At 35.8% G+C, this 12,083-nt stretch overlaps 1 protein-coding gene across 3 annotated transcripts in view; it reads right to left on the bottom strand.

The window, feature by feature from the left end:
• LOC136850702 (major facilitator superfamily domain-containing protein 4A-like) overlaps nt 1–12,083 on the bottom strand; it is an 87,877-nt gene that overhangs the window by 28,056 nt on the left and 47,738 nt on the right. For all 3 annotated transcript variants that reach the window (XM_067124525.1, XM_067124524.1, XM_067124523.1), the window contains exons 4-5: nt 10,531–10,653; nt 6,436–6,538 (exon numbers count right to left, since the gene is read on the bottom strand). In XM_067124525.1, coding sequence (XP_066980626.1) covers nt 6,436–6,538; nt 10,531–10,653 — 226 coding nt within the window. The remainder of the gene's footprint in view (nt 1–6,435; nt 6,539–10,530; nt 10,654–12,083) is intronic.

The following is a 12,083-nucleotide window of genomic DNA, read 5'->3' as shown; positions in this document are numbered from 1 at the left end:
TGCCGTTTGATAATGAGAGCGTTGGAAACGAACCAGCACAGATTATTGTTATGAGGCTGATAAAAAATGGAAGTGGCTTTAAAATAATAGTTCTAACCACGCGTCAGTTAACGTATGTAATACACAAACTGAATAGTGGTATCTAATCTCGGTAAAAATGCGTCTTCGCTTTGCCTTACTGGATAAACGGAAGTGATAAATATGAATACGTTACTTAGAATGCATTAACTTTAATTACAAACCAAACAATGGAACGTAGTATGTATTCACACACGTATTTTTATCTCTCTCTCTTTATATATATGTGTGTAAATATATATATATATATATATATATATATATATATATATATATATATATATATATATATATATATATATATATATATATACGTAATGAATGTATAATGAAGTAAATCAGTGCATAGCACATTCGTGTATGTTGATCTTACATTAATACTTTGTATCCGTTTTTTTTTTTGTTGGCTTCTACAATATATACACACACACACACACACACACACACACATATATATATATATATATATATATATATATATATATATATATATATATATATATATATATATATATATATATATATATATATATATATATATATATATATATATATATATATATATATGCGGCCATGCATTCCTTATTTTAGTCTGTAGTTACCTGTCCGTCTGCCAGTCACTCATGAAAGCATTTGCCAGACGCAACGATGTTCTGATGTTGATGCTCTCTCTCTCTCTCTCTCTCTCTCTCTCTCTCTCTCTCTCTCTCTCTCTCTGTGGGTTCTAATATCTCTGCCACACAAGTCAGGGCGCTCTTGGTATAACTCCCTCTTATCCTTCCACACAATAATTACGAATTATTCACTCATTTTACCAACCTACATTATTCCATTTTCTAACGTTACCAAATGCCTCAAAACAGTCTGGTTATCTCCAACTAAGTCATATGACGGTTTCATGTCTTCTATCTTCCTTATCTGAAAATGCACTGTAGGCATTGATTAAGGTTATTTGCAGCGTGCCTTCGGCCCCTAGCTGCAACCCCTTCCGTTCCTTTTACTGGACCTCCTTTCATATTCTCTCTCTCTTCTATCTTACTTCCACCCTCTTCTAACAATTGATTCATAGTGCAACTGCAAGGTTTTCCTCCTGTTACACCTTTCAAACCTTTTACTATCAATTTCCGTTTCAGCGCTGAATGACCTCATAGGTCCCAGTGCTTGGCCTTTGGCCTAAATTCTATATTCAGTTCCTTATCTGAACATCCCTCTTCAAAGCGCTTTTGTAGAGCTAATGCAACCTTTTTTGTTTCTTGAAATGAATCAAATTAATACCTGCCTTCATCCACTGCAGTTACTACCAAATACTTATCCGAATTACACAGTGTCATATGTCCCAGCATTGCTTCAACCATTTACTCCAATAAACTTATCTTATTCTTGCTAACATTCACTTCCAACTTTGATAAAACACTTTCAAAGTTTCGCATAAATTACGGCAATTTTTCTCCATTATCTTGCAACACTATTGTACATCATCTTCACGAACTCTTTCCTTGTCTCTAAAACTTGCAGCTCTATCTCATGCCCTTTTCTCTACTCCCTTTCATATGGCCATCCATAAAAATATAGAGCCCTGAAACATGATACGCCTTTGTCCGAGATCCACTGTTACGCAGAAAAACGGATCTCTATCAGTGTATAACGCGCTACATTTTACTGTAACTACTGAACTTCTCATAAAATTCTTTCAAGAAAAAAAAAGCACTTCGTCATCCATCTACTCTCTTGTCTAAACACCCAAGAACACTTCCGTGTCAGTCCTGTTATCTCTCTTACCTTTAAAGTCAGTAAATTCTTCTCTCTTCTCTACGGCTTTATCTTTATTATTTGTTAGAATAAGGTTTTAGTAATTTTTTTTTGTAAATCCTAAGCTTAACTGCACCTCCGAGAACATTATTTATCATTATTCAGAACTGCTTTATTTGACTTTAAATAGTTTCAGAGTCTTAGATGCATAGCTGAACTTTCTGCAGTTTTACGTTATAGATAATTATGGATAACCATATGTACGAACTTTTATCACCATCTTACATAGTTCATCATAAAATACCATACTACTTCGCAAGAGTAAGATATAAAATACACGTAACCCACACTGGAACAAAGAAACCTGGAATGTCTTCACACACACATAAAGAAAAGATAACTAGCGACGTCAACGAAACCCTTCTCCCGTTTTAATCAGTCTTAGTCCCTACGTCTCCTTGGCTGACACGGAAACACAGCAGTTTGTTGATATGGCACCATAAAAGAGTACGTCCGTTGAAAGGGAGACAACTGAAGGAGAGAGATCTTTAAACGACGCATCTGTTCATTCCTGTTAATGTGATTTTTTCAAATGCACATAAATTTAGTATTATTACAGTACTATAACATATACTGTACTTGTCATAGTACAATACTTACTACTGTAGTTACCCTGTCAAATTAAAACTGGCAAAATATTTCCGCAGACTTTTGGTAAATCAAGTCACAAGCAGTGAGCTATTCTGTCGTGGTTCGAAGATTTTTTAATGAATCGTTTGCTTTAATACACAAATAGAAATAAAGGCACAAATACTGATAAAAGCCTCTTCATTACGATGCAAAAACGTTACTGGTCCATCATTACGTTTCTTTACCCATGGGCCCCATATATCTAGTTTGAAAGCAATAACTATATTGCAAAGCTGATAGCCGGCGTGTCAACCTTAGAGCACCTATTGTTTTAGGAATATTTCCTGTACGCCATATCTCAAGTTTCGTCCATTAATTCACATTCACATATATTAATTCATTTCCCACATATAATATAATACAAATCAGCCTCATTCTAATACCGTTTTTATTAAAGGTCTGTGGTGATGAAAATAACATTACCTTTTTGCTATTTGTGTGATGAGAGAAATATTTTTTCTGTTTCATGCTTTTTAAGTTTTTTTATTTTAGTTTTTCCTATAAATTCTTCCTTTTCGTTACATTTTTCCCATTACAGGTGGGATTTTTATTACCAGTTCTGGCCATTCGTTTTTATTACTCAGTTAATAGCAGGACAGAGTCGTCGCAACAGGTCCATTGTTGCACTGATAAACAAACTACTATATTATACTCTATACATTGGTTAACGTTGTAGATGATTCCATGATGGCAGAATGCGAATGCAAGGATAAAGACAGTCTCATATATCCATGGGGAGAGAGAGAGAGAGAGAGAGAGAGAGAGAGAGAGAGAGAGAGAGCATTGTGATATACACCCATACAGAGAGAGAGAGAGAGAGAGAGAGAGAGAGAGAGAGAGAGAGAGAGAGAGATTCTTATATACATCCATAGAGAGAGAGAGAGAGAGAGAGAGAGAGAGAGAGAGAGAGAGAGAGAGAGAGAGCATTTTTATATACACCCATACAGAGAGAGAGAGAGAGAGAGAGAGAGAGAGAGAGAGAGAGAGAGAGAGAGAGAGAGAGAACATTCTTATATATACCCATTCAGAGAGAGAGAGAGAGAGAGAGAGAGAGAGAGAAAGACAGACAGACAGACTTGGTTGTGTGCAGCAGTAAAAAAAAAAGAAAATTATCTGAAAGACGCAAGGAAAACTACACTTCATAAGATACAGATATGAGAATGAGGAGCAGTGAATGCGCAAATTGCGCGGGTAAGTGAGCCATGGATGCCTTTAGAATTTTCCGGCATGAATTCTAACTCGCTAAATCAACTCGTTGTCACTGCGGCTTCCCCACTAGGTCAGTGGAGGGTAGCGTTCCATCACTCTCAGCATCTTTCAACGTAAGTAGAATAGTTATGTTTTTTAGGAAGTGGATTTCGAGCTAAATTTATTTTTATATTTATGTGGAGGTGTTCGTTTCAAAACATCATATGGTTCGTTCTCCTACGCGTTCACATTATTCACAATGCTTTAAAAACGTAATAAAACGTACAAGAAAACAGATCAAACCAAGATGGCAATGCAAATTCTGAGTTATTAAAATTTCTTTTTATATTTATGTGGCGGTGTTCGTTTCAGAACATCATATGCTTAGTTCTCCTACGTTTTCATATTATTCATAACTTTAAAAACGTAAAGAAACATACAAGTGAATAGATTAAATCAACCTGGCACTTTAATCAATTTTGTCCACATACACCGACGACTCAACTGTACTCATAATGGTCGTCATTCTAATTTTATCGATGCAATGAATGTGAGTAAGATATCTAAACTTCTACATAATTTGGTGGATGTATGCACGTTCGCACACGCGTGTGAGAGGAAGGCAAAAAAGAGGATCTAAATGAATCAACAGGCCTTACGAGAAAATGGGATAGAAAAATGACTAGGAAAGAACCAATGATAGATCATCGTTTGTTCAAGGTAAAGCGATGCACAGAATGATAAATTAGACTGCTCTCCGGTTGACCTTAATAGGAAATACCCTAGTTTCGGTGGTGCCATTCTACTTGTGCAATTGGAACCTCAAAAGTTCAAGCGAAGATGCAATGCATTCCTACCCTAATACAATTCTCCTTTCTTTATAATAATTTACTTACATTTTTATCTATTTTATTTATTAATTATATAATTAATTTTTCTTCTTTTAATAAGTGATCTCCCCTTTCTGTATTTCCCTTTACCTTCTGTTACCTCTTTCTAAAGAACGCCATATTCTTTGGAAGCTTGAATTTCAAGTCAATGGCGCCTGTGGGCTTGTTCTATGTGAAGAAGGTTCATCTCTTTTGAATAATAATAGTAATTCACCTAAAGAAGAAAGTGGCATATTAGCATCCACAGGTTCGAGCGTAATATAGTTAGTGTATTTATCTGTTAATTACTTGTTTTGGAGATTCTTTTTCGAGAACAATCGTACTTTCGTGGCATGCGATTAAAAATGGAGGTAAGATTATTAAAAACGGTTTAATAATAGTCAACAACCAAATCCAACTCAGGCCTTCCATTGGAATTAGTCAGCAACATTATAATGAGGTATATTGGGTATTAAGAATCTTTTAATTACTTTACAATGCTGAACACTTGTTAATTACATTCCTTTATGCCACCAAACGCAAAAAATGCTTATTTAACTGTAATTAAGCCAATGATATTTCAGTACGGCATTTTTTTTTACCGTATGAAGTTGGTGCCGTCAGTGCACCTCACATGGTGCACTGTCTGCATTACTAAAGGTTGTTTGCAGCGTCCCCGTGGACCCTGGCTACAACCACTTTTTAGTCTTTTAATCTATCTCCGTTTTCACTTCCTTTCTTCCATTTTGCTGTCGAACCACTCCAACTTCCTATTTTTCACTGTTTTAAGCGCTGAACAGCTGAAAGTGCAAAATCATAAACCATGAATAAGGCCTTTTGTTACGAAATTACCTTTAACCACCAACGTGAACCGCAAGTCAATATAAAAGAAATAAATAAGCTCATGACGTGAATTATTCTTCTCATAACGAAAAGGCGAAAAGCTTCAGTGGGTATCAATACCCTTGCCAGCTTTACTTCTAGTTTTCTAAGGTACCGTAAAGCCAAAAGTAATTTAACGAAATAGATGCCCACATCTATTACAAAATGCATCTCCATGTACAAGGAATCTCGTTTTAACTGACACAGAAATGTTTTTAAACAACGGAAACTTCTCCCTTTTTACTGCGACTATAAAAAAGATAGAAAAGATAGTTAGAACGCTTTTAGCACTCTCGTTAAGCTAAGCGCCTGACTCGTAGAGACAATATTACCTCAGGAAACAACGGTAAAAGTTTTGTGAAAATCCCAACAGCAGAGGGAAGGAAGAGAGCCTCGTTCTATTCGGCAAGGGACAAACAGAAAATATGCACCACCGTTCCGCAGGACCTAATTCAGTTTAGAGGTCTCGCGTGTACCGCAAGACGGAATCAGCTCTCATTTTTGTCCCGTTTTCTCAGCTCTGATGTCTGCTTCACGCTTCACAGAAAATTGGCATTACAACGACTACGAGCACCTCTGATTGCGACAGCGAAATCTTTGCAGAGCTGTTTTTAATTGGTCCTTGAATGTGGTACATTTGTTGTGTTGAAAAGATTTCAGAATATAAACCAAGTTACGCGTATATTATAATACTATAAAAACAAATAATACGCAATATATGTAGAGACAGTAGAGCAGTTTTTCTGAAGCAAATGAATCAAAGAAAGTCTTGAACACATTAAACCCTGTAAGCAGGACATTCATCCCACCCTCTCTCTCTCTCTCTCTCTCTCTCTCTCTCTCTCTCTCTCTCTCTCTCTCACCTGTAAAAGAAGTAAGATTAAAAGACTTTCTGCCCTCGCAGAGAAACGTGACTGAGCGAAAGGAAGAAACCAGAACGTACCGCAAGAGCACATTCGGAATTTATTTCCCACCTTACCTTTGGATTAGTAGACCTCCACAGGCCGAACCGATGAGTGTGAAGAGAGACTGGGAGAAAGAAATCCAGGACATGGCGCTGAACACAGACGAGATGCGGCAGGCTGTCGGGGGGGAAAAGGAAAAGGGAATAGTAAGTGCACGGACGGAAAAAGTTACTCCCTTAAATCTGTATACCGAAGTCTGCAATTCCCATAGCCTCAGGGGACGGAGTAAGTGTTTGTCTCTGTCTGTCTCTTTCTCTCTCTATGCATGCTTTTACACACGCTCACGCACATATACACGCATACACATGTGTATATATATACATATGTGTGTGTGCGTGTGTGTGTATTGCATTACTAATAATCCAATGACCCTTTAATTCCCCAATTAACTCACACATTATGGATCTCAACCTATATATCTATCTTTATATATCTATATAATATACATACATACATACATACATACATATATATGTATATATATGTGTGTATATATATATACACACATATATATACAGTATATATATGCATATATACTATTGCAAATATGTATGGAAATACATTAAATGCACAGGAAACACATGCTTCATCATTATAAACCCGAACGAAAATATAAAGACTTTATGATCTAAGAACAAAGATAACTGAACTTGGCATTGACAGTGGGACGACATCCGGTAGTGCAGTCGCTGGGATTTATTACATAACAAAGTAGTTGACAAAAAATTATTACTCATGATGAAAGAAAAGTTCTGATTATTGGAAGAAAACCCAGTTTGCTAAAACAAAATATGGCATTGGTTCATTTATAAATCTGTAAAGGAATGTGTCTAGCAGAGTAAGTAGTTATAAGTGAATGAAAGATATTACGTGTGCGACGCAAAAATGAATAGAAACACAGCTGATGACAGTGTAAATGGAACGTGTGAGACTTGGAATCTTTGAATGTAGGTGTTCTTGAAATAATGAAAAATGTGAGAAAGGAGCACAGTTTAAGGAAATAACTAACTGACCCGTTCTTAGTTCTCAAAGACAAACTCAGTATGACAGTATGGAGGAATTTAGAGGATAATTTGCAATCCAGAATCTGTCTGTTTAGAATCTAGATATTAGAAGTATACAAGGTGAAATGTAAGCGCGAAAAGATATAAAGGTGAATCAGAATATAGAAAGGTTCGTGGAAAGCTTTCTAGATTGGAAGCAGATCTAGGGAAAGAAGCCAACTGGTCTGTAGTCGTGAGTTAGAACGGGTATGAAATGTGGGATTCTGTCGTTTGCATATTTTGCTGTTCCATATAACGAGTGCAGCAAAAACGTTTCCGAGGCTCGTAAAGGAGTTTGAAGGAGTCTTCATGATGGAAAAAAGCCGTTTGTTAATGTAAGGAGACGTAAAACTTATACTGAGAACATGGAAATGGTACGACCAGCAATAAAAACTGGGCTCGTTCGTCTTGCACTTATTGTACGGCAGTGCGAGCCAGGAGCTATGAAGATTTGTGCGTAGGACAGGAGTTTCATTCTAAACTAAAAGTACAAGAAGCAGAATGCCAATTCAGAGGGATATTAGTCGCATACAGAAGAAGAAGAAGAAGAAGAAGAAGAAGAAGAAGAAGAAGAAGAAGAAGAAGAAGAAGAAGAAAAGTTCAACTCAGGTTCCTGACCAGAATGGAATTACAGGATTTGCAGATGAATAAGTATGAAGTGAACCTGATTGCTCTTCGGAGAGCAAGGCATTGTTGAAAAAAAAAAAACTTAGGTGACTGATTATGCTAAGTATATATAAATCATTTGGTTCAAATGGCTTGGGGATATTGCTACGTTGGTGCATGTGTGGATGCCATAAACGTTTGATGTTGAACCTCACACTTTGAGCTGATGGAAAAACTTTCACTGCAACATTAACAAGAATGCGTCACTACTGGAAGCATTTCATCAGAATGCCAGATTATTAGCGCAAGTAATGTAAGGGACAAATATTTTTATAGCTTATTTCCTAGAAATCATAGAGAAAAACTCCAGGTTTCACAATAATCAGTAGTTTACAACATGCTACTCTCGAACGTATAAACAGACTTATATGCAATTATTATTATTATTATTATTATTTATTATTATTTATTATTATTATTATTATTATTATTATTATTATTATCCAAGCAACACCTTAACTGGAAAAGCAGAATGCTGCAAATTCAAGGGACAAAAAATGGTAAACAGCCCAGTACGGAAAAGGAAATATAGAAGCGAAGAGTACACCATATAGGACAACAAACAAAGTAAAACAAATAAGATAAAATCAAATGAACAATTGAAATGAGACTCGTGTGAACTGCTCACTAAAATGCATTTTCACCAAGTTTGAACTTCTGAACTTCTGAAGTTCCAACTTTTCAACTACATGACAAGGCAAATAATTCAATAGCTTGGTCACAGCTGGAACAAAACTTCTGGCGAAAGAAAGTTAAAACTGTTAGAATCAACTGAATATCTAGTGCTACATATTGCATGGTTTAGTCTGGGAAGATCTAAATGCAAAGGATGATCAGTAACATGACATATTTTTACATAATATGCACAATGCGTTAACCGACGGTGCCAGGGATTATTACTGAGAACTGGAATAAGAAATTAAACATTACTTAAGCTTACTTTTTACGATAACTTAACATGTAAATCAAATCATATAAGAATACAATAAATAAATAAATAAATAAATAAATAAGCAAATAAACACAATATATATATATATATATATATATATATATATATATATATATATATATATATATATATATATATATATATATATATATATTTTGTATATATATATATATATATATATATATATATATATGTATATATATAGCGCGTGCAAGTGAATGTGTCCCATAATTCAGTGAAAATTATCTGCCATAAATAAAATTTAACTCCAGATGGATAGAACACGTAACAATTTAGTCTCATTACACGAACACACACGCGCGCGTGCGCAGGCAGGTAGAAAGAAAGAAAACTAGGGAACGCAAAATTTCTCGAACGTGAAAAGCCAACAGTAAGTTCCCCGCGGTATTCAAGTCATGCACGGAAACAAATATGGTCTCTGATTTCCAAGGGGGTTCGCTGCTCGTATGAACTTTGAAATCCAATCTCGCTAACTGGAAAGGGTCAAAGGTCGTTCAAGTACGTACCATGCAAATGCAATAAGACGACTGAGGTTATTTTAAGGGCTAATGATGCTGTAATGATGATGTTATGAACTGTGGACTATACTCCCGAGAATTGTGATTTTTTTCCACACACGTTCGGCCGACTGGCTTATGCCAGCCTGTTAATTAAGCCGATTATTCTTTTAACCATTTTAAATGGTAAATTAGCGAATCAACTGATCCCACCCTAATAGAACGTTGTCCTTCATTTTTATTCTTTATTCTAACGAGCTTATCTTGTTCTTGCAGCGAGAATAAACCGGTCGAATTGAGATGGCTTGTTTACACTGGCACCATAACTGGACCCCGCCATGAAAGTCAAGAAGCATATATAAAGTAAATATATGAAACGGATATACCGGTGAAAGATATATACACTTTTATTTTCACTACTATTTCTCGCCTTTATAACGGTTTTCTTTTAAAGGTAACCTATTTTAGCGTCAGTAGGACCAATCCACAAAAGATCTTAACTCTAAAGGAAGTTTTAAAAAAAAATCTAGATTGAATTCGCATTACAAAATCTGGAGATCATCGTCACTAAATTGCAAATAAATCACTGCAAATTTACCCATTTATTGTGTCATAAGAAAAACTTTCGTGACTATTTAAATACATTAATCATAACACGAAATCTTAAAACAAACACATTATTCACAATCAACAGAGCAAATCACAATCCATGACTTAATGAGACTGAGAGAGATTGTCAAAAAATAACACAAGTGCTTTGGATATTTTCTGTCTTGAGAAACTTATTTGATAAAAGTAACATGCAAGGCAGAACTCGGGTCGAATAACCAAGTCGTCTCGACTCGGAATCTATTTATCTATATCTTTCAAACAATCTGCCTTTGTAAAATGGAATTAACAAGGGAAATTAACATCACATTTCTGACTTACACAGCTCCAGAAGCGTAGGTCCAAGGAAAGCGACGCACATCCCGAACGACCAGAAGACGGCGCAGTAGGTGATGGTGGGCAGGCGGTGTTGCCAGAACAGATCTCGGAACTTGGCTGCTCCACCTGTTGGCATGACACAAATGGCAGGGAATAAAATGGGAATGGAGATCGTATAAAAGGGGGAAGGTGACTAGGGAGGAGGAAGGGAAGCAATTGGCTGAATGTTGCGTTATTTCGCAGAGAACAAAGCGGGAAAAACTGGCGGGAAAAACTGGTAACGATGAAAGCATTATACTGTAGAATAATGCGCATAAGCTTAAAAAAGAAGAAAATAATCGGAGAAAGAAATGGGTTATATCGTCATCGTCAACCGACGATGCTGAAAATTTGTAATAAGAAGTTAAGTTTTTGCACAACGGTAAACTTCACATCTCATTTCAGCGATTATATCTTTTCTTACTGGTATTATAAAATATTTCTTAACGTTCAGAATTTAATGCCGTATACGTAAAATCCTTCAATTTCAAGTTCATTTTGCAATTTGGAAAATTCCTCTATCACGCAATTTGCCTTTTTTATCGATGAAAAAATGAACCCCGTTTCTTGATAATGGCACATGTTAAGTCCAGTTTCATCTTTTTACCTTACATTTGCCGCGGCCTTTGACAGGTGAATTTAAATTTCTAATCTATTTTATTTTTCAATTCTTATTGCATTAATAAAAGTGAAAGGCAACATACTACTTTTCTGAATCAGGCAAAAAATGACCTTATTCAAAATTAATTAAGGAAGAAATTGTTCTCGATTACGAACAGAAAAAGATGACATTCGCGGGTTTTTTAATTAAGCACTGCCACAAAAATGGGGAACTGCCGTGAGTGAAGTATTTGCAAGATTAAATTCTTCTTAGCTGTAACTCTGCATCCGATTAATTGCTCCTGTTACCATTAAAATAAAAATCTTAACAGCAGATTGCGTTCTAAATTGGATTGCAATTACGTATCAGCTCACGTCACTTTTAACTTGAACTTTATCGAATATTGAACCAGAGTATATCACATGGTAGAAATTGGAACAATCATTTTCAAACAGAGCATAATTCCAAGCGACCCATTCATTTGTTTCATTTAGAGCAGCTAAAAATATGGAAGAAAAATTTTAATGAAGGTATGTAGGGTGAACCTGTTGGCGGAACAATATTGCGTCCAAACAAACATGAAAAAATGTTTATAATTATAAACACGTGGATATGTTTGTACATGCATATGTTTGTACATTTATATATGCACATAAAGCATACATAAAACCATGTATATATAATGCCATAGGAATGCTTTTTACATAAGCTAATACACTTAAAAATCTTTTGCAAAATCCCGACGTGAGAAAGAAAGAAGAAGCACAGCACAACACAGACACCCGATCCTCATCTCGGGAGTTAGAGATCTCATGAGAGCCGCTAACCACCCGATGGAAGCGAACGCGTGGTGGCCTTGCCACGTCCTTGGAAAACATCTTGAATAAAGCAAGCCAAGAAAAGAATGGACGATTTC

Source organism: Macrobrachium rosenbergii, chromosome 22 (genome assembly GCF_040412425.1).
Source record: "Macrobrachium rosenbergii isolate ZJJX-2024 chromosome 22, ASM4041242v1, whole genome shotgun sequence".
NCBI lineage: Eukaryota > Metazoa > Arthropoda > Malacostraca > Decapoda > Palaemonidae > Macrobrachium > Macrobrachium rosenbergii.
Note: the sequence above shows the minus strand (reverse complement) of the source record. Positions and strands in the feature narration are given on the sequence as shown.